Genomic DNA, 23,577 nt, shown 5'->3' with positions numbered 1-23,577 from the left:
TAATTTGGATCACAGTATCCATGTTTGAAACTAGAAAGAGAAAATAAGTTCATCTAGCTCTAGTATGGCATAACTTTCAGCATCAACCAATTTGTATGGCACATTGAGAAAAATAAAGAACTTGGTAGGAATTATGGACTATTGAAGCACTAATGCTAGGAAAGTCATTACCTTCTTCCATTTATGCAAGAGTGCTATATCCAAAATACAAAGAATGTCCTTGTTCACTCTGTCATCTTCAATTGACCTGTTTACAGTAATATTGCCATTACAAGTTTAATGAAATCAAATTGATCAGTAAGTGCAAATCACAAGAATAGGCAATTTAGCACCAGAATCACATAAAGGTAACTAAAAGATTATCTCCCATCAACGAAAGTGTTCGATAATCATTTGTCCTAAAAGCCTAAGCTATTAGACAGAAGGCTGACAATATATGTTATACCTTTAACATGCCCACATGCCCTCAAGTGCAACCGCTAAACATCGGACTTAAGGATTCATGTACCATATTGCATCATAGGACACATTCTCTAATCAAGAAAATTTTATTCTATGCTTGATATGGATATTTCTGCCCCAGTCATGGTGATTATAATTTGGGATTTATGGACCCTTAGATTCTATAACTTCCCACCATGTAGACTCTTTGAGGACACACTTGAATGAAATCTTCTTTCTTCTCATAATTCTCTTTCCATGCATGTTTAAATTCACACCTCTTCAAGATCCAGCTCAATTCAGTATTATACACTCCATTTCTTCTTTGATGATCACCATGAAATTGAAATAGATATTTTCCCGCCTCTTAGCAAATTTAATCATTCACAGTTTTTCAAATCATCTGCGTAGTCTCCCACTTCATAAATAAGTAAAACACAATGGCAAAACAAACTTACCAAATTTCATCTGACACCACCAATCGAATCTACTATAACATCATGAAATTTACCTGAACTTACTGTATGTCCACTTTCATCATAACCTAAAACTTGCATTTGTATTTTCTTGTTGAGCAATAATCAACATCATTGAATATTTCTTTCTCCAAAGTTATGGTCCTCAAAGTTAGCCTACCAATGAGGCAACGACTAACATTGGGTTGAAAAAGCAAGTGACAGTTGATCTTCCAGAAAACTTTGCCCCATCTTAATTATGTAAGCTTGCCACCAAACACTTGGTGCTCAATGTATACCATGTAACAACTTCTTGAAAGCGCTCGACAGCAAAAGAGGAAATCGAAGATTGGGAACACAGAACCAGCAAACAGTAAGACCAAAAGTGATAGCCAGACAGATTGGCTCTATCCCTACGTCTTAGAATTGAAATCAAACCTAACAAATCACTAAAATATGCTTCAAATTAGGCACGTATACAATGAGATTTCACTACAAAGAGAGAATAAGATCAGCTCCAGGGTACAATATGTCAATTTTGTAACTAACGAGAAACCCATACAAGAAATTGGAACTATTTTCGCACTCAGGAGAGCCAAAAGAACTACTTTTCTTAACCATTGGAAGAAGGACTTACTTGTCAAATGCCGAACGTTGAAGACGACGAAGAGAGAACAAAGGGAAGAAGTGAGAGCGGTGTGATCTCTGCTCTCTTGTTGAAGGCGGAGAAGAGTTATTCCATCGTTTTCACTGGGGTTTCACTATTTCTCCCAGGTCAGCGGATCCTCTACACAAGTCGTTGGAACTTCAAACAATCATCAGAAGAAATCGTTTAGCAGATCTTCCAAACCATGCCCGCTTAATCTCCTACAACGGCGACTGTCACTAGATGGGGATTTTATAAAGTCGTACATATTTTTGGTGAGCAGATTGGATACTCATAAAATCAAACAGCTTTGATGCTTTTCACTAGCAACTATTAAAGTTACGCCAATCGTTTGCCAACCATCCATCATCATCGTAAGAATTTACCAGAGAAAAAACTGCTTCTTTTTTGAAAAAAAAAACAACCTGGTACAATAATTCGACCCCAGTGAAGGACTTCTTGGGGACCGGCGTATAAATTTGCAACACTATTTCTCTTCCTTCTCTTACTATCTGTCTTGTTGAAGTTGCTGAGCTTTGATTTGTTTTTTTTAAAATACCTAGGTTTGTGGGCACGTCAAAAGCGGGGTCCACCTCATCATGTGGTCTGACGTGCTTGCCAGCTGGGCGCCCTGTATCTATCTTAGATTTGGATCGAACAAATGGGAAGAGGACAAAGGAAGTATATGCGTGTGGCAACTGGCATGAGGTGGGGGGGCATGCAGCTAATGGATCATGGATGGATGTATTGGCGCTATAGAAATTATGATAAGAAGCAAGAATATGCTATCACATTCTATAATTCGCATTATGCATTTGGCATGTACTAATACAAATATATACATATAAAAAATTGTATCCAAATTACGATAGATATTACTATATAATATGAAAATTTCCCCTTATTCCTCCATCCCAGAACCTCCTGTGATATCTAAAATTACATAGAATGCTTATGGCCACCACAGTCCCCAGAGCATACTCCCTTGTGACAGAAAGTTACACATTTGAATGCTTATGAGCGCAAAATTATTTACTTATAACCATTGGTAGATTACCTATATTCACCTATTTACAAGGCAAAGTAGATGAATAATTTCACATTTCTTTTTAACATATAAACATCCACTCTATTTAAAAAATGTAGATTATGTTTGTACTGGTCAAAAAGGAAATTACAAACTCTTAACAGCTAACAGAACTGAGAAGGCTCCAAAAAAAGACATTCTGGTTTGCCTTCAGCCACTGCTGCTTTCTTGTAGGAAGGATTAATACAACTCGCACTCTTATTGCGAATTGGGTGTCAGCTCCATTGTCGCCTCCTACAAATCCTTGTCCGATATTTTGTGCAGCACATTAGTAGACATGTAAGGGGATACACATCCGCGCACCTGATGAGGTTGTTGTTAGAGGAGGGGAAACCTTGCGTGCATGCAGTTATATTAATGATTGTGAATGTACAACTTGCAATTTGCTTAAAGAAATGGTAGAACTCAAAACTACTTCAGCCAATAATATAACATCCCTTTGTCTCAGGAATGAAAAGATAAGCATATTTAAATTGATGAAGCTTTTCAAAGAGGCAAGCATGTTATACTGTATGATTGGGACAACAAATAAAATTGAGCCATTTCTTTCAAAGTAACTATATTTAAGTTTGAGCAGGTGACAGGTCCAGTAAGCCAATGGATGAAAGAGTGGCACAGGGGGATGAACAATGTTGTACTCAATATAGGAATAATGTTATGCTTGAGAAAAACTCTACACAGCTGTTCCCATTGACCATAGAAATCCATGGTAATGGAAGGAAAACTGAGTATTAAGAATCAAACTTAAATAGCTATGTTGTCTTAAAGAAGGATCCTTCATCTATAATTATTTAGCTTCTCAACAAAAGGGACATATTAGAACACTATGTGCATACCTAAGTGCACAATCGTTTTAAAGGCAAACCTTATTCAGAACAATGGGGGAAAGCGGTTTATAAGCTCTTATTTGGCATAACTCTAAAATGAGGGGATGAAAGCTCCTTAAATCATAGATCATAGTCTGGCCCATTATTATCATATCTGACAAGTAATTATTAGTAAACTTCACCAAATTTATCAGATCAAATTTCTTGGAGTAAGAAGTGCTCATGGTCATGGTTAACGAATAACTTACTTCATGCCTTAGCAAATACACCTATACCAAAACCTAACCTACGCAGCTTGGTAAACTCCATCTGTTGGTTTCACAATTTATAATGGTTGCAAAATGTGAGTTCAATGCAAATACATCACTTTTTGGTTGTAAGGAGAAGAAAAAAAATGCCGAGAGGCAATACACGTTATGAATATATAATTTTACAGGTGCTATTAGCTTAAATTCCAGAATGAACAATGATTTCTGATTGATTTTTTAAAATGAGCGTTTGCAGCTTAGAACCTTAGGGTTTAGGGTTTAGAGCTTCTAAACAGGAGTTTGCAGCATCAATTCAACAATAAACTTTCAACACAAGAAGGATTATCAGCCATTAACACTCCTACAACTAAGATGCAGGTGCTCCCCATCTATGACAAACCACTACTTAAGTCATCATGAATGATCATAATAATCTGATGCTTTCCCTTTTTTGTTTAAAAAAAAAAAAGAACTTTTTATGCTAGTAGTTACGAAGAGAAAGTCAAATAGATCATCATAAAAGCGATACTAAATAACTCGGGCAGAGATTGATGGTTATGGTAGATAGAGTATCTCAAGTAACATCAGAATGACAGGTTGAAGTCATTTTATCTATGATACCAAGAGGATAATGCCTTTTAATTTCTGTTCAGGAGCTAGAGTATATCAGAAAAAGTATAAATTATGGCAAGTTGCAACATATTTATCTTTTGCACGCAATGGAATTTACTGAGAGAATGAGATATGCAACTTGAACAGGAAGAAAGTAATACCTACGCCTAAGAGGAAAGATGATGCAGGAGTTCTGATTAACATTCTCTATGAACCTTTAAGATCTAGCACTTTCACAGGAAACAAATGATGCATATAGAATGAGGCACATTCAAAACTTATATTTGTCAAGCATAAAACACAGAGCACACAAAATGACAACTTGGAATTAATAAAGCTCCAAAATGTGCTAAAAGAGCCATTTCCATGACGAGAATCCCACCATTGCAGGGACTGGAAAGGGGAATAAAAAAGAATTGCTGCCTGGCACTTCCCCAAGGTTGCTTATGCAACTAGAACCAACAGTGCCAGGGCCCATGGGGCAAACCTCATATGTCACACAAGGTGACAGTCATATAAGATCCAATAATGTTCTTAAGAGAAAAAGCAAGGAATCCTCAGTTCTTAAAAAAATCTTCTTCATTCAGATAGGAAGCAAAAGCATCATATTACCTGCAAAATGCTTGTTGGTATTTCAATAAAGCCCTGTAACAGAAGATCAACAGTTTGTAGACTGCAACATGGAACAGGAGTGATCACATATAACAGCCCTTTATTTACATCTATACCTCTGACAATACCTGTATCACATATGCACAAGTGAAAAGGCAGCATAGAGAACTCAAATATTTGTAAGTATTAAACTGTTATAAACTAAAAGGATGAACTGCATATTAATCAAACTAGGCACAAAAATATCTCTACATAGTTCTTAGGATAATCAACAGATTTAGAGGAAACTACTGGGAGTACATAGAAAGCCATCAACTCATGGAGAATGGCATTACTTCAAGACTTAAAACAGATGAATAGTTATATTAGCACTAACTATTATTCAATAATGCAACTGAAATACATCAGAGCAAATCTTCGACAAGGGAAGAGCCATGGGAAACAAAGGCAGTTTTTCTCATGACATTTCAACTAAGACCAAAAGAACATGTAAATTGGCTCCATTTATAAGTTATACAAGCTTATCAATTAAAACTTAGAAGAGAAAGATCTAGACTTGATATTTTCATTTGTAGCAGCTCATAGGCATGATGAACATTGAGAAACTGAGTGCAATCTAATCATAGGAGGTTTTGTTTTATTTCTTCATTTTTCCTTACACTTACACAGAAAAACTAATTCTGCTTCAAATTGTAGTATTAGCTATCATCTGGAGGACAAAATATTCTTTTGCACTTCAGGTTTTCCTCTCTTTAGTTCAAATTATCCTGCCTTCTTTTTCTAAAATGACACAGTATTAGTCATCTAAGAAGAGGATCAAAGCATTAAAGAAAATGCTAATTGTCATCCATTTGTAGATATGCAAATATTCATATGTTATACTTCTCTCGTCAAAATAATTAAAATGGATCTAGACAGAAATTTTACCGCATCTTCAAGACAATAATGCGAAGACATCGGTGGAAACTCTTATCAATGCTACCAAATATGTTTGAAATTTTTTTCCTGAGCCTTGTTGATATATTTCTTGTTTTAATATCATATCACCTTGAGGCATAGAAAAGATGTTGCTCCTAGGACGTTGAGACGACTTCATTTACAAGATCAGTTAAGCGAAAGAAAGGACAGCAAATCATAAACAACAAATGTCATTTACATTTATGTTATTAGTCATCTCAGAATTGCTAAAGCATAACAAAAACTGAAATAAGATGTATCTGTAGACTGAATATCCGCCACAACAAGCAAAATCCACATCATAGGGAATTACTTTACATTTGAGACTTCTATTTTACAATCATAATTATACATTTTAAGACGGCATTAATAAAGCAGTGACTAGTCCATTCAAACATATGAAAGTAAAGATAACCAGTAATATATCTACAAAATATCATTGGTTCTTTCAGTCCCATCAATGTAAGCATGTCAGTGCAGAATTGCGGAATCTCAGTATAGATTACCAGCATATACAATTAGAAGCAAATGCAACAGAAGAGAAGATTACTTTCATATGTATAAACAACAATCTTGACGTTGATTACTTGCTTTGAAATGTATGCATCAAAGGTAAGTAGAGAACTCGAATACTTGATTGCTAGTGAGCATGAGTAAACACACACAGAGAGTGAGGCTAAATACCAAGTCCAACACAGCAGGGAATCGAAGGCCTCATAGATTCATCAGAACTAACTGCCAAGCCAACAATCGTTGCATTCAGGCTGTGCCATATTTCACTTCTTGGAACCTGAAAACATAGTAAACTGCATAAGAAAAAACAGACATCAATCTAAATACGGTAACTAGAATTCCTCCTGACACCAGGAAACATATCTTATACTACTTTAGACTAATTGGCAAATGAAAATAGGGTGCTCAGATGACTTTCCAGTTTCCATGATAATATGATGAATTTCAGTGTTGTATTATCACTATAACATATTGTCAGGAAAATTTAAATAAACTAAGCCCAAATGTCATCTGACTTTGGCTGAATGTTTAACGCCACTGTGGTTCTGTTGCAACTCCAGCCACTCAAGGGAATGAATCAAGTCCCACGTTAGGCTTTTAGGACATGACACAAGATAGCACACCTTTTTATTTTCTTCAAATAAAAAATTTGAAACATTCCACGTAACCATAATATGAGGTTCTGCAGAGCATAAGTCACATGACTTCAGTTATCGTTTACAGGGAAATGAGTAACTCACTATTTTGCATATAAGGAATTAGAGAGGACAAAGTTCTGGAGAACATCTTAATTCAATTGTGGTCTTTTGACTAACCTGGCAATGAAGATGCATCACTTTTACTTTTGATAGTGGGATGACATAAGGAGGGAGAGAAGCTAAGGCATAAGCAAGTTCCTTATTTGTTGTTATATTCATATCGTTAGGAAAACATTGCTTGAAGTACTCTAAAAGGCGTTGGTCACGCATTCCACGGGCATCCTTTTGAATCAACAACCTGCAGAATAAATTTGACTTAGTATATAGATACAAAATGAAAAACAGTAACAGGAATTTGTGTTACCTGAAGTGTCCCACTATCCTAGATAGTAACTTGACATATGCTATATAAATATAGAAATTAATTATATAATGACCAAAGTCCACCAGACACTGGAAAAGTAAGAGTACAAGAAGCAGGTTGCCAAACTTGTGGGGACTATCAAAGCTACTAACTCAATACACGAGGAAGAAGGAAACAGACAGAATCAAAAACCAACTTAATCTTATCTAATTCATCATAATTCAGTCTCCCTTTTACAAGGCTAAATCATATCCAAACCAAAATATATACTACACAGGGCCCTTTCCTGCAGTGAAGTCTTCTCTTTTCTTTTCAGATAACAAAATTAAGAAATCATAGGACTTAGAGAGCCCAACGACAATAATGGCATTGCACTCTTATCGTAAGAATTATTTGAGGCCTAATGTCATGGCACAGCTGACTTTCAATCCAAAACCAAAGAAAATTCACAAAATACGAATTGTAATGATGTAGAACTTTCCTAACCTATTAAATAACTAATATTCCGTAAAATAGTATACCAAAATTGACAACGGAAATGACTAATAATATAGTTAGAAAACATAACAAGTCTAAAGTTTGAAATATCTTCCAGTTTCATATGTGAAATCTGACATTTCATCCAATTGCCACTTTAGAACATTAGAAGTTGGCAAATAATTGATGAAGCTCATAAGCACAACAAAGGCAGAAAAGAGAAACTGTAATAACATTTAATGCAAACAAGGAAATGGATCTTTAAAGTTTATAAATTTCAAGCCATCAACTTTCCTTTCAAATGCAGAAATAACAAAAGAGGTGAAAATGTGAAAATATAAGACGTATTAAAATGCATAACTTTGTCTTGAGAGAATTAAATTATTAACCGACAGAAGATGCACACTAAAACTCACGATCTATTTAAGGAGTCCTGATGTGCTGAGGATATGTCAATCAAATCAACAGGTCTTTTTTCTTCACCATTCACCCAAAACATTCCAGTTGGAAGATTTTTATTCTCAATAGATATGCGTATTTGAACCACTAGAGTGGGAGACATATATCTCAACATCTCCACCAAAATGTCATAACCAGTACCTGCAAACAAGGAAACAGCACAAAGAAACTTCAGCCCTACACATGGTTGTACAAGTAACAAATATAACCTTATAGAAAGGAAATGAAGAAATATCCAAGAAGAAGAACAACCCATAACCTCATTTCAATTAAGATCAAAGAATTTATGCTATGCTAACTTAATTTCAATAATAGAATGTAATCAAGTATATACCTTTGACCCAACCAGGGGTATTAATGATTAAAGGTGAGGTTGTTTTTTCCGGACTATCTGGTTCATTACATATATAGTGCCCCTCAATAAAGTGATCATATAAGTTGAAGGTGCAATTTAAATAAGCTTCTGGATCTCTTTTTGAAGAAATGTCACCAAAGAAGAAGCACCTAAAGGAAGTAAAACAACAAAATTAAAATATAAGAAAGGACATTTGCAGCAGTTAAAAAAATTAAGATACATCAAAAAAGAATTAGTCAACTAATAGCTGCCGCAAGGAAGAAGAAAATTCAACAATGTGATATGATTCTGGCAAATCCAGAAAATGGAAGTACCAAAAAAAATTGAATAAATTTTTTTTAATTGCCATACAACTTATAATCAAGGCAGTGTAGGTTAGAGGAGCCTTTTCTAGGGTTAAATCTCCTTTTCCTCATAGGGCTGTATGATGAAGTCTTGTGATCATGAAAGTTGACTTGTCTGAAGTCTGAACATTGAGTTATCTTTCCCGATGAAAACACCCGCAGACCTGAATATACTCAGTCATTAAATGGCTTCTGGTAATGTCTTTTTTTCTCTTTTGTACAGCATACTAGGGATCTGAACCGAATATCACACTTCAAGAATGCCAATCCAGTATTCCATCTGCATGGTGATACCTCTAGATGATTGAAGGTCAAACCACGACACCTCCTTCTATAACAGGCCATTGAGTGAACTAATTTAGAGGTCCCCTGCAAATTCTAAAGGTGTCGATTTCACACTCAAAGTTGATGATTCCTTCAGAAGTAATGCTATAGGAAGATGCGTCCACAGAGGGAGAAACCTTATCTAGTTATCATTGTCTACAAGTTGGCCTCTTTTTTTCCCTAAATTTTCTTTTCAGTTCTGCCCATGAAATTCTTCAAGTACTAATCTAAATTAAGACTCCTGAATTTCATATATAGATCGTAGTTGCTCCTATAAACTAATCCCTCAAAGTAGCACTTCTGTCCTACAATTGAGCAATAAATTTCTGCTTTAAAAAAAATTGAAACTCCTACTGAAAGAAATTCCCGTTTATGAGATTCACATATACATACAGGAGTGGTTTAGCTCATAACTGTGAACTTCTCATCTTTCCCTTCTAATTTAAACCTTTAAGGACATCATCTAATATCACGACGAATAGTTCACATGCAACATCGATTGGCTAAATCATAATCCAAGGAAGCTCACAAATCTTCAAATAATCTTTTCATATGAATTAAGAATTGCATCTCTGAGAAGCCTAAACAAAGATAGTTTTCACAAAATATTGGACATTAAGAATGTAAGATCTGCATAGAAACTACCGAATCAGATTGACACTTTAACTAATCACTGTCTATTGACTATTATACAACAAAAGTAGTAGGAAAGTTAACAGCTATTGAAGACTTAAACTTTGACATTACGCATCAAATCTAGAACAGGGCGAACAATCATAAGAACCTAGAAGCTCATCAAAGAATGAAAACCCTGCTTTAAGATTTTAGACTTTAGACTGTCTTAAGTTCGTGCAAGCCACAATAACACCCTTCAAGCTATCACCCATGATCTAGAAACAGAAAGCCAAGGTATATAATTGAAACTACATCAAAATATTAATGGTTCCATAATTTTTTACGTCAAGTAGCAATCAAGAAGTTCAAAACTACCTAGCCCAATAAGAAAGCAATCCACAGTGTAAAGAAAGATTACCTCTCAGGTGTTCTTAAGCGCGGATTTGTCAAACCTACAAGCAAAAATAGAGATGAACCAATCCGAACAAGCATCCACGGATTCCAAATTAGACAAATGTAATGATATAAACTAAATAAACTCAAGAAAAACCTGGAATTATCTCATCAACCATATGAAGGGAGAGACAACCGGGAGGGGAAAACTCCGGCTGCCCCACATCCGTATCTAAATACCCAACCCTCTTGTACCTGCGCAACAAGCTCACATCATGCTTGATCTCATCAAGGACACTTTGTAAACCCTAGGGTACACCGAATTAATAAGTGGTGGAGGAGGAGACCTTCGCAAGAGAGTACTGAGAAGAAACCGAGAGAAGGTAGACTTGCCGCTATTCTTGGGGCCGCAGATAAACACCACCGGCGGCTGAGAGGCGGCGCGAGCGATGTCATCCGCCGCCTCCGCCCACCACGGCGGTATGTTTGCCTCCCGGTGAAGGTGAGGCGATGACTCGCTTGCTCCCACCATCTCTCTCTCTCTCACACTCACTCACGGGGTTTTGGGTTTTACGGAGACGCGACTCGGAAAGGGGAACGGCATCCGAGTTGGCCTTGTACTCCCACCCGGCCTACCCCGTGCCCCTCACGTGCACTTCTAGCACGCGCGCTGCAAGTGACGGACCACGACCAACTGCAACTGCAACCGCAACCGCAACCAATACAAACAGTAGTCCACACAATAGTATATATACATATATATATATATACACATAGGGGCATCTGGAATTTAAATCGGAATTAATTTCATTCAGTTAATTATTCACTTGATTTACTTGTAGTTCGTGCTTAATAATTAATTCAAGTAATTCAAATTAGTGTTTACCAAAAACAACTTCATAATATGAAAAATGCTATGATTTCTTTGCGTCATTCAACTTTTGCCCCTACTTTTGTTCACCTCCTTCTTATATATACTATTTTCTTTACTCTGTCGCATGTGAAATCATATATATATATATATATATTAATACAGAGGCACCTACATACTAAAGGAACCAAACAAACCCTTATCAATATCACAGATGCAGGAATAAGCAGAGTTTCCATTCCATGGTCGGTCAAATGTGAGCCCTTCTTAATTCTAATTGAATACTTTCGGGCCTGTCCTTCATTTTAGACTATTGATGTTGGGCCTAGTTATAAAATATGTCATGGGCCTTAATTCTGAGTGTGTGTACTTAATTAACCCTAATGGAGTAACGGGTATCCTATTTTGTTTAATAGCTTGATTCTATATAATTTTCGAAATTCTAGTTGGGCAATAGGAGAGGTGGATATAAGGTGTGTAGCTCAAACCCGGCTCGGAATTAATTTCGAGCTCTTCAAAGATATTTAGGTTCAGTTCAACTCAACTCGAGCTGAGTCAAACCGAGCCTAAGCTAAGCCTGAACTTAATTAGAGGAGGAGGCTGTGAGGACAGCAGCTTATCGAAGGATAAGAAGGAGAGACTGATAGAGGAGAGGAGAAGGAGATCGAAGGAAGAGGAGGAGGCAGATGAGGAGGAAAAGGAGGTTGACGGAGAGGAGAAGGCGGTGGCAACTTGTCGATGGACAACGAGAAGGTTGGATGAGGAGGTGGAGGAGGAGGAGGAGGAGGAGGAGGAGACTAGCATCGACATTGATGAAGGAGGACGATGCTGACGCTAATAGAGGAGCCTAACATTGGGGCAGACAACAATGGAGAAGGAGGTCACTGAAAGAGGTCGGAGAAGTCGGTCAATGGAAGGAGAGGAGAAAAGGAGGAGGTTGGGCAATGGGTTTGTTGGGAGTTTTTTTTTTATTGAATTTAGGGTTAGGTGTTAGATAGAGATAGAATAATAGTAGTCATTGAATTAAAGATTTAACGATTATATATATATATAATATTAATAAATACTATATTAAGCCGAGCTTATGGGGTCGCCTGAGCAAGTTGGCTCTATCTTAAGTTCAACTCAAAATATAAATCGAATAAGGCTAAGACTTGACTTAACTCAAATCAAACCAAGCTGAGCTCAAGTTGAGTTGCGCTTAAACAGCTCATTTACTTTGGCATATTGATCCAATATATACTCTTTTAATATGTTTCCAAGCTCCTTCCAAAAAAAGTTGCATGAAACTTTTCATCACCAAATTGCATGAGATCGTGCTCAAATAGAGAAAGAATTCTATGCCCAATGTATGTTTTCAAATTCAAATTCTAACGACACTATTAAGATTTTCTTTTATTTAAAAGAAATTATAAACTACAAGCATTAGATAAGAAACATGTGCCTCAAATTTTATTTCTTGTGCAAATTCTTCATCTTAGATAGAGAATTTTAAGTTTGCATGGGTTCTTGAGATAAAAAAAAAAACCTTGCAAATACTAGTACAGTATTACAAAAATAAAAATAATATTTAATGTTACATGTGACAATGATTTGTTATCTTAAAAGTGGGTATAAAGACATTGCTGTTATTTTACGGTTAAAATAGATAAACTTGCAAAGATAAAAATAAAAATAAGTATATTAGTTTAAGACACAAATTGCCCAAATCTACTTCCTAACTTTCTAGCTCACTGACTAACTCTAGGCGTGATTTGGTCGATCGATTGTTAGATGGAGGATGGAAACTTTTTGGTTTTATTACAAAGATTACTTAATTTACATATTGTCCAGTTGTGGCAAAAGTCTACAATTTGGTGCATAGACAATTGAGTGACTTCTCGTCCAAAATTTATTTAGTTGAGTCCAGTCTTGCCAACCAACTCTAATTTTTTTTTTCTACAATAGAGATCTATATTTAGCTTAAGGACCTTCTGCCCAACCATCAGACTAGAAGAATTCAGAGTTGATAGGTTTGATTTGATCCGGCCCGAATGATTAAAAAATTAAATGTGGGTTAGTCTTTTTATTATTATTATTATTATTATTATTTATAAGTACGACGGTTAAATATAAATTAAATAAATAGTCAACTATTTCTAAATATAAAAATATTTAGACTGCATTTTAGTCTAAATTTTAAGTCATGTGCATCCAAAAGTTAATATCCTTACGCAATCGAATTAATCGAATTAAGTGAGATTATTAAATCATCAAATAATATTTTTTCGTAATAATTATTATTATTATTAGAGTCGAATTTATAATCTCTTGAAAAGATAACTATCAATCCGGCTAATAAATGTAGTCACATCTTACGTAGAAATGAGGTATCCATTGAGTACTCGAGAAGATATTATAAAGCAGGTGCCACCTCTCAATTATACAAAAGATGATTCCACCTTCGCTTCTGGACATTGCTTTAACACAGCGGATCTACATACATCACTATAGAATGGAGTTTTCATGCATCGGAATTGCTCTAAGAGAAAAGAAAAGAAAGAAAATAGAAAATGGATTTAAGATGCAGTAGAGAGAAGAAGCGAAAACTTGGGAACAATTCTGGATACCTTCTCTTGAGTCGATTCAGAATTAAAACAAAAGTAGGGGAATTGAGATTTGAACTGGGTTGACGATCTTCGTAAGCACTCAGACGAACCTCTCGATCACGAAAGTCCATACGGATCGGAACGGGATCGTAGACGGCAGCGGTGGGAATTAGGACTTCTTCATCGCAAGCATCCATAGCCGGATCGATCACCACGTCAGGCTAGATGTATGTGACAAGGTTGTCTCTAAAAGGAGTACATCTCTTCTTCCTTAGTCCTTTCCCAGCTCGATCGGCTTCGGCTATTCCTCTCCTCCTTTATCTTTTAAAGGTTTAAAGTCGACATGGTTAACGCCGGCGACCGGCCGACCGACGACGAACAGAGAACTCAGTGCAGGCGGATCGTCATTGATGAATCCGGTACTACGCCCGATTTGCATAGGATCCGCTACTTCGTCACTTTGAATAGGACGGCTCGCTTGTGGAATCTTTGGACTTTTGGATTTTTTGTTCGCAAGTGCTCCAAAGTCCAATCTTTCGTTGTCTTAATAATTTCTTATTTAGTAGGCGGGTCCAAATCCTTCTTAGAAAAACTTAATAAAAGTTTAATGAGCCGACCACGTGGATTTTGTCCGTCCACGCGTCAACGGAAGGTATGGGAGGGATCCTATACATTCCAAGTTGCACTAGTGTTAATACGTAATCCCTCTGTTGATTTGACGAGCCCATGTGATTACAGCACATAGTTAGTTGGAGCAATAAGTCTACGATGTGATCTGCAAAGAAACCGAGTAGGTTTTGGTGGGACTAAGTCAAGTCTTCGTCTTTACTCCACAAAACAAAGAAACCAAGTCTTCTTCCGGGATTCCGGATCTAATGAGGTCATTCAAGAAGTAAGGAAAGAGAAATCCGTGGGACGGCCAAAACAGCAGGCTCACCAAGGATCGTAAACAATATGCCACCTGTCAATTCTGATATGGTGTCCCCCTGTTTCTCCCAAGCAGGCAGCTTCTCGAGAGTTGTTCGTCATAGCCGATCCCCAGTCTAACCTACCGCATTTATATCCTTTCCTTCACGTCTGCGCTAACTGCTAACAACCATTCAAATTTAAATTCTTGGGAAATTTGTGTATACCCCTATATAAATTCTTGCTAACTGCTAACAACCGCATTTAACGACCGTTTACCTTATATATTTTACTATTTTTAATTAGCCCTATAATTTAGTAAATATATATAAAAATATTAAGAGTTAAATTTAAATAAATATAGTGAAAATATTCTGTTAAGTTAAATATTTTATTTTAAAATAATTAAAATATTCTTATTTTTAAAATGATTAAAATATTTTTAATATGACTCGGTTGAAAGTAGTTTCGTAATTTTTTTACTATAGCTAACTTAATTTAAATATTTGATTAAGTTTAACTAATAAATCTAATAATAAAATATTTAATGTATATATTAGTTAAATTATATAACTTGATTTATAAATAATAAAAATACATAGTGTAAATAAAAAAAATTCTGAGCTAATATTTTGTATTGACTTATTTAAAAAATTTGCATGTTACTAATCGTGCAGAGACGGTAGTTATTTTTTATAATCAAAGAGGTCATGGATAGATTCGATCCTAAGTAATTATTATATTTAAAACTAATATATATATACACACACACATATATATATATATATATATTTTTTTTTTTTTGACAAGTAAGAGATATGGGCATTTGTTTAAAATTACTGGCTCCGTCGGCTGAAATTATTATTTAGTGAGAATATAATATTTCCTAGGAATATTATAACTAAAAATATACGTTTTTTATTGGTAAAAGAACCATGTTTAAAAGAAATTTAAAATCAGCGGGCTAAATAGTGAATTTACTGAAAAAAAAAATATAGGATTAAATATATTTTAATTAAGCCGAGTTTTATCAAGCCTAAGCCTAGTTATGATCAAGCCCATCATTCAATTTTAGATATTTTTTATAATCAGTCTGTTCATTTAGATAGAAAAATTAATATTATTAGTTTAGTCATAAGTAAAGAGAGACTTTAAAATATAGAGAAATTTGTATATAACAACTTGTCTTTCAATGAGATTATGATTTACACCCTATAATTTTACTATTTACATATCAAGCTATATGATTTAACAAATATGTGCAAAAAATACTCTATCATTAGATTAATTAGTTAAACTTAATTAAATATCTGAGTTAAGTTAACTAAACTAAGAAAATTATAAAAATACCTTCAACCAAATCATACTAAGGATATTTTAATCATTTTAAAAATAAATATATTTTAGTCATTTAAAAAATAAAATATCTCCACTTAATAAAATATTCTGATAGCGTTAATTCAAATTTAATATAGAGTATTTTTTGTTGCTAAATTAGATGCTCGATTTGTAAATAGTAAAAATATAGAACATAAACAATAATTATATTATAAAGTAGGAACTTATATATAAATTTTCCTAAAAATATATGTAATCGACTTGAACCATCCCCTCTCTATTTATATGTCGGACTCCAAGCCGGATTCTATAAAATTCGTAGGAAGAACGTAGGTAAACTCCGCAATGGGGTTCTCCGAGCAAGATACTGCGGCCTCTGATTTTAAATTTAGTCTCTGTTATCTTCTCTCTCTTCTGGGATTTTTAACCCTTGCAATTGCCTTCTTCATAGTTCTCTTCTTATCCCATGGACTCCTCAGCTCCACAACCTTTGCGGTGTTATCCCTATCAACCCTTCTGCTTCTCTTTTGGAACCTTCGTTTATTCGAGAAGGCTGAGACCGGCTCAGCTGCGAGGGAGAAAATAAAGACACCCGTGTGGCTTCTATCTACTTTGTTAATCGTCATGTTCACTTTTAGGGTGGCGACTATCATGCCATGGCCTGTCAAAATAGTTTTGTGGGCGATGTCAGGAGCCACCATTGTCGTTGGCTTCTATTTCTTCTTCTTGCATCAGGACATGGATGCCGACGATATTGACGAGGCTTCCAAGTTGCAAAATTCCAAGGGGATTCAGGGTGGCTCACCAGTTTGACCATCAAACTATACGAAAGACAGGGGAGCAAGTACGCTTCTTTCCTTAAAATCATTTCAAAATTTAGGTGTGAGAAATAATATTAATTTACAGAGCAATAATTACTATTAACAGTTCAATTACTTGCCACTTTCATGCCTGTTTTTCTTATTATGATCTTTATATTAAAACTCAAATTCATATGATTGGTTGATATGAATTTCTCTTATTTGTTATACATCTGCCTTTCTTGATTCATCGTGATTCCTAGTTATCTTAACGAATGCTTTTGAACACTTGCTCTGTTTTACATATCATTTAACCATCTCTCAATTTGTAGTAACTTTTACTTCACGTCCTCCATAATGTCTTGTTATTCTACTGTAACAGGGGTAAAACCTTAAAAAAAAGTGCTCTTTCTGAACAAATCTGTAACCACGCGGGATACATTCGATGCCAAGGATAGCAATGCCCCCTTCCAATATGGAGAATTTTAATTGACATGATCTATCTTCTCCATAAGGAGGCAATGACTTAAGATTGAACTCATGACTCCTGACGTGCGCCAATCGAAGTTGCAACTGATGCCAGAGAAGACATGGAAATGAGAAGCTGGCACAGAGCTGCTTCTCATAAATTTTGACAACAAACGTGAAAAGAACGAATTCCCAGCGAAGATCATAATTCGCAAGCACTGCAGTGATCTGGATGTTGAGTATCACTAAAATGTGAAAGAGTTTAGTCTTTCTAAGTTCTTCAGACAAAAGCTCTATATACACTAGACAAAACATGAGTCCTGAGTTAGGACAAGAATACATGGAGTTGACACTTGTACTCGGACAAACTCATGAAAACCAGTTCACGGAGCATGGCTTGATTGAGAGGTCTACATAGAATTTCACTTGAACTACGACACTCTCGTCCCTTAATGGGCAAGAGAATTGAACATACTTTCTTTTTCTTTTTAATAAGAGAGAGAGAGAGAGAGAGAGAGAGAGAGAGAGAGAGAGAGAGAGAGAGAGAGAGAGAGAGATGTGGATATACTTAATTGGCTAACTGGCTATTTGATTAAGATAATAATGTCCATAAATCATATATAGAAATAAAATCTGAACATATCCATATATCTGATTGTCTGACCGAGGGGATGAATTGAATAAGATAATTTAACAATTATCTCGGACTATTTAATTACTTTCTGGTCCTGGATTCTTTTTCTTTTTCTTTCTCTAAGTTTCACCTTACTTATTCTTTATTTTCATCTGGGTAATCTTGCAGTTGACCAGTTGGTTAAAACGGCCTGTAAGAGGACCAGCTGCTTCATATAGCTTTGGGCCAAATTTTGGACTACTTCCAAGACAATCACTGGGTTTGAAAATACCTCACCTCACTGCCAACTTTCTTCTAATTTAACTTGTGTATAGTTTGATGGTTGCTTATTTTATTGCACTTAAAACCTATGCTCCATTGCCCCAACCACAACCATCACCTCCGCCATGCACCATTACCACCGTCAGACGATATTCTGTAGGAGTTCCAAGGATGTTAGAAGATGATACTTCTTTTATTTTCTTGATAAGTTTTCAAGAACGAGGAATAGGTTGGAGATATTTATTTCTCTTTCTAGAGACTTGGTTGAGTAGTCATGGCTATCTCTATTTGATATGTTGGAGAGATTAACAGCTCAGCCGATCGTAACAGATGTCTTAATTAAAGTCCTACTGACGCCGGTGAGAGCGATGCCTCCGTTGTTTAATTATAATGATTACCATAAAATAAACTGGAAGAATAGAAGACGTATTGACTTAGCTAACTGGAATATTTAGGGCCTGTTTGGATAAGTAAGGAATTTTTTTCCATAGGAATTTTCCAGTGTAGGAATTGAAAAGTGACATTAGAAGATCCCGTGTGAAAATTTTTCTTTGGATTGAATTAATTTATCTTATTTGGATAGTTTATGAAATTTTAGAGGAAAAAAAACTAGAAAGAGAGATGGGAGAAGGAGGTAGAGAAGGTGGTGGTGTTGGAATATGAGACGTGAGGTAGGTGGCGATGGAATATTATATCATCAACATACAAGCAAACCGTAAGGATTTCCATACCTCATGTCTTCACATAAAGCATTGGTTCACTTTGGTTTCTTTGGAACTTGTTATCAATAAAGTATTTGCCTATCTTGATGTACCATGTCCTTAGAGCTTGCTTAAGGCCGTACAAAATTTTATCAAGTATTCGTCTTGTTACTTTGGTTTCTGTATTGTTTGTCACATGATTCATAAGTATCAGCAAGGCTTCTTACTCTCCTTGGAGGTGACTCAGATGAATAACTTTCTGGTGATGGTTGTGGTTGATGACTTTGTGGTGAAGATGGTGCTTGAAGCTCATTCAACATAGGAATAAAGCGATCATTATCATTAACAACCAAACAAATACTATTTGCATCAGACTTTTTCAGTTCCAAGCATTGCCTTCATTAAAAATAACATCTCGACTAACAGTCAATTCTTTTTTATTGGATCATAAAGTTTATAACCTTTGGTTTTATGACTGTAACCAATAGCTTTTGTCATTGAATTTATACCTGTTTTAAGAAGGAATATGAGCATAGGCTATAGAACCATAGATCTCAGTTTCGACCGATACTGATCCAGAAAGGTTGGTTAGTTTTGACGCTGCAGCAGCTGCTGCTGCACAGAGAGAGAGAGAGAGAGAGAGACTGACACAACAAACTAACAGTTTGAGGGATAAGGAGAAAAAAATATTTTTAGGCTTTATATATAAGTAATGATTAGTTTTTTATAATTTTTCTAAATTTTTAGAAATTTCTTAATATTTTTAAATAATATTTAGGATTTTATTTAATTAAAATAGTTTGATCCGATACAGAAGGTTGATACGGCCGATTATGTATTATTTTTCGAACAGCCAATCCCGATCTCGATACTGATTTTCGGAACCTTGTATAGAACCAAATATCTTGAGATAACTTACATTAGATTGTCTTCCATACGATTGATGCTTCATAAGGAGTTTTGTCATCTAAATCTTTCATACCAAATCTACTTAACAAAGAGATTGATGTCCCACTGATTTACCTAGAATGACTTTGGAAGTGCTTTATCTTTGAGCATGCATCTTGCTGCTTAAACAATGATTCTATTTTTTCTTTCCGCAACTCTATTTTGTTACGGAGTAAAACTTTGTTATAAATTCTCTACGAAATTCTACATTTTCACATAGTATAAAGAACTCTATGGAATTAAATTCACCTCCATAATCACTACACAGAAGTTTCTAAGAGAACAACACTTTGTTTTTCAACATGTGCTTTGAATTGTGTTAAGTATTAGATAGTTTTAGATTTTTGTTTAAGAAAATATACCCATATTATTCTTACATAGTCATCAATGAATAGTAAAAAAATAAAATTTCTTTTTTTCAGCAAGTGCAGGCGTGCGCATAGGACCACATATGTCTGCATGTACTTAACATCAGTTGTTCTTTTGCTCTCCATAATATATCAACTTGAAAAGATTGATGCTCTGTAATGATTTCCATAGATGCATACTCAACACAATTTTTCATCATTTGATATTAAAGTCAAACCATTTACCATATTATTCTTATGCATAAAGTTCAATCCACCAAAATTGAGACGCCTATATATTCTCTGCCATATCTATCCATGAATCACCACCAGATTGAACATCAAATGCATTCATAGTGAACTCGGATAGATTTAGAGGGAGCATTTTATTGTCAGTCATATCTACTGAAAGTACTGGTTGTTTCATGCATTTATCCTCGGAGAAAAATATTTGCATAAACGACTTTGTCTAGCTATCAATTGATCCAAATTGATAAGATTTTCTGCAACACTAAGAACATACATAATATCATGAATAAGTTTGTCTTAAGGATTGCTGAATGTTGATAGGACCTTGGCATCATTTTTCTTGCTTTCTTTCATCTGTCTTTTTAGCGGCAATGATTCTACCTTCATCTGCATAACCACTCTCAAATAGTTTCTCAAATATCATATGAAAGCAATAGAGTTCTCATCTCAATAGCCCAAAATTGATAATTTTCTCACCGTTTAAAATAGGAACAGAACACTGGGTGAAAGAAGAGAGTGAGGGAATGGATTATATAAATATATACATATTCCTTGAAAGGGGGTGCTTCCCAAGAAAAATATTTCTTCCAAATTTTCATCCAAACACGGCTTAGGGAAAATTTCTTATCAAATTCCTCGTATATTCCCGTAGGAATTTTTAGGATTCCAAACACCCCTACCACAAGTTCACACGGAAAGACGAACGAAGTTTCCTATAAGAGAATCGCGAGGGATTGATACAGTGAAACCCATTCACTCTTTACTTAAGTCGTTCTCTTTGTCTGTCATTCTCCAATGGATTTCTCTCGATATTTCCTCTCTACCATGGTATTCATCATCCTTGCAATCCTCTTCCTCATAATCACTTTCTTCCTATCAGAAGGATACCAAACCTCTACAACCTATGGGGTACCGGCGCTGTTCACCCTCCTCCTCCTCTTGGACATCCTTCGTTTGTTCGAGTCGTCGGCACCGGGATCGGCTACGAGGAAGAAGGCGAAGGAGCTCCTCACTTTGCTCTCCATGCTCCTTCTCCTCGAGAGTAACTATGCCACGGTCGCTTACTTGAACGAAAGAGGAGGCGATCTCGTCTCAGTTGTCGATGGAGTCGTCTTCCACGGATGCTTTCTGCTCCTCTTCTGGTCTCTCATACTTCTGCATATCCCCATATGGCTAAACTTTCCTACGGGACGATGGTTCCGGCCGGCCATGGGGTGGTTCGTCGCGGCGGCGGCGACGGCGACGGCGGCGTTCATATATATGCTGGTGGCCAGTGGCCACCGTGATTGTGAGATAATTAAATTTGACATGCCAGTGTTAGAGGAATAAATTAAGATTTATCTTTCGGTTACAAACTGTTGAATGCAATGGGACTATGGATTTCCGGTGTCCCTTTTTCTTTACAAAGATTCAAAGATGGAGATACCTTGGCAATAGTCCCCAGCATATAGACCAGTTGTAGCGTAAGTCTACAATTTGGTATGTAGACAACCGAGTAACCTTTCGTGGAAAATTATTGCGTCGTCTCTTTATCCTCTCCGTCCTCGTAACCATCATTGTAGAATGGAGTTTTCATGCATCGGAATTGCTCTTTTGCCAGTAAAAATTTAACGAATTGAGATTTGAACTGGTTTAAGATCTTAAAGCAATCAGATGAATCTCAAAGTCCATATGGATCGGAACGGGAGTAGATGTCAGGGGGTGGGAATTAGGACTCCTCCATCTTATGCATCCACAACCGATCGATCACCAGTCACCACTTGAGGGTGTAAAGTAGACATAGTTAATTTGGTACCACATAGAAACTGGCTTGGGTAAAATATATTTACTAAATATATTAAAAGAAAAGAAAAAGAAAAATATTAAATACAGCTGACGTATGTCTTGCTGGTGGAATCTTTGACTTTTGGGTGCATTTGTTTAAAGAATACTTTGATTAGTCTCACATAATCTAATAATTTGTATGAATTACAAGACAAAAGTAGAAGTTCTAACGGTAGGTAGAAATAGAGCATAAATGAGCTGAGCTTAACTGAGTCAGCTCTAGCTCGGTTTGAGAGTCCGCTTGAATTCAACTTATTGGGGAGCATATCATAAAATGTACAATGCTAGAAAACTTCCTAAATATTACAGTTAAGAAAAACGTCAAACCGATTGCAGCGACCATTGTTTTTGGTTTCACACCCAATCCGTGGTCGCATTCTACAAACGTGGGAAACCTTGATATCATATTATTATTTTTAAAGTTTCAATCATATACTTGGACAGCAACTATTTCTATCTATTTGTCCTTTGCCCCTCAACTGCTTTACTTCCTTCTGTAAATCGAATCAAGTTACGTGTTAGAGATCTTCCCTAACACTCCGCCGTGGCAGCTTAAAGAAGCTCGACGACTTGGATAGGTTATGGAGGAGGATGCTGCGGGATAAGGGATTTGTGAATAAGGATTTTAGGGTTTGAAATTTTAGATTCTTATGTATATTGAGCCTGAGTAAGTCGACTCTAACTTAAGCTCGGCTCGAAATACAAATCGAACTTAAACTTAAGACTCAGGCTTATTCAATTTTAATTGAGTCGAGCTCGAGCTAAATTCAAACCGCTTGTTTATTTTCACAGCCCAGCTCCTCAATGCTAGGGGTAATTAGACAACATTCCTCTCCCAAGTCCTTATTAAGATTGTCTTGGTGATCATCCAAGTTTTGATGGGTAGTCGAGTAATTGTCCCACGATGTGATGCTGCGTATCAGTTTCTTCATTGTCTACTCTTATATACCGTAAGATAGTGACGGCAATTATCATGTACTTGGCTTCCAAAAAATAGGATCTTGACTCGAGAAAATTGTGTGAAGTTTTGGTGTCTTGATCTCTCGATCGGTTCTCCTTGCACACGAGCAAGGAGATTAGAAATAACCCAGCAGCAGCTTTCTCCCTTCCAAATAGCTAGTACCTTTCAAGCTTTGCCATGGCTGCCTCAATTCGCTCCTCCCAGTCTCAGAAGAAAACGTTTGGCTTCGGTCCCCGTACCAAATTAGCCACTCG

The 23,577-nt window shown here is 36.0% G+C and overlaps 2 protein-coding genes across 3 annotated transcripts; one reads left to right on the top strand and one right to left on the bottom strand.

The window, feature by feature from the left end:
* Positions 1-2,644: 2,644 nt before the first annotated feature.
* Positions 2,645-11,022, bottom strand: LOC140789077 (polynucleotide 5'-hydroxyl-kinase NOL9). The gene is made up of 9 exons (XM_073138681.1): positions 10,775-11,022; positions 10,585-10,682; positions 10,453-10,486; positions 8,731-8,900; positions 8,354-8,537; positions 7,214-7,394; positions 6,570-6,675; positions 4,929-5,056; positions 2,645-2,932 (listed from the first exon to the last, which is right to left on the bottom strand). Exons 1-9 carry the CDS (start codon positions 10,957-10,959, stop codon positions 2,864-2,866), a joined length of 1,155 nt encoding a protein of 384 aa, XP_072994782.1. The 5' UTR covers positions 10,960-11,022; the 3' UTR covers positions 2,645-2,863.
* A 5,366-nt stretch (positions 11,023-16,388) lies between these two features.
* On the top strand, positions 16,389-22,070 carry LOC140794842 (uncharacterized). 2 transcript variants are annotated; one of them, XM_073147098.1, is made up of 3 exons: positions 16,442-16,974; positions 18,201-18,291; positions 21,419-22,070. In XM_073147098.1, exons 1-3 carry the CDS (start codon positions 16,873-16,875, stop codon positions 21,865-21,867), a joined length of 642 nt encoding a protein of 213 aa, XP_073003199.1. In that variant the 5' UTR covers positions 16,442-16,872; the 3' UTR covers positions 21,868-22,070. The 2 variants fall into 2 exon arrangements, 1 of the variants encoding a protein (XP_073003199.1); XR_012110218.1 differs by lacking the exons at positions 18,201-18,291; positions 21,419-22,070 and adding an exon at positions 17,313-18,046 and having other exon boundaries at positions 16,389-16,974.
* Positions 22,071-23,577: the final 1,507 nt, after the last annotated feature.

The sequence above is a fragment of the Typha latifolia genome, chromosome 1 (genome assembly GCF_019914945.1).
Source record: "Typha latifolia isolate L0001 chromosome 1, TyphaL0001v2, whole genome shotgun sequence".
Taxonomy (NCBI): Eukaryota; Viridiplantae; Streptophyta; class Magnoliopsida; order Poales; family Typhaceae; genus Typha; species Typha latifolia.
Note: the sequence above shows the minus strand (reverse complement) of the source record. Positions and strands in the feature narration are given on the sequence as shown.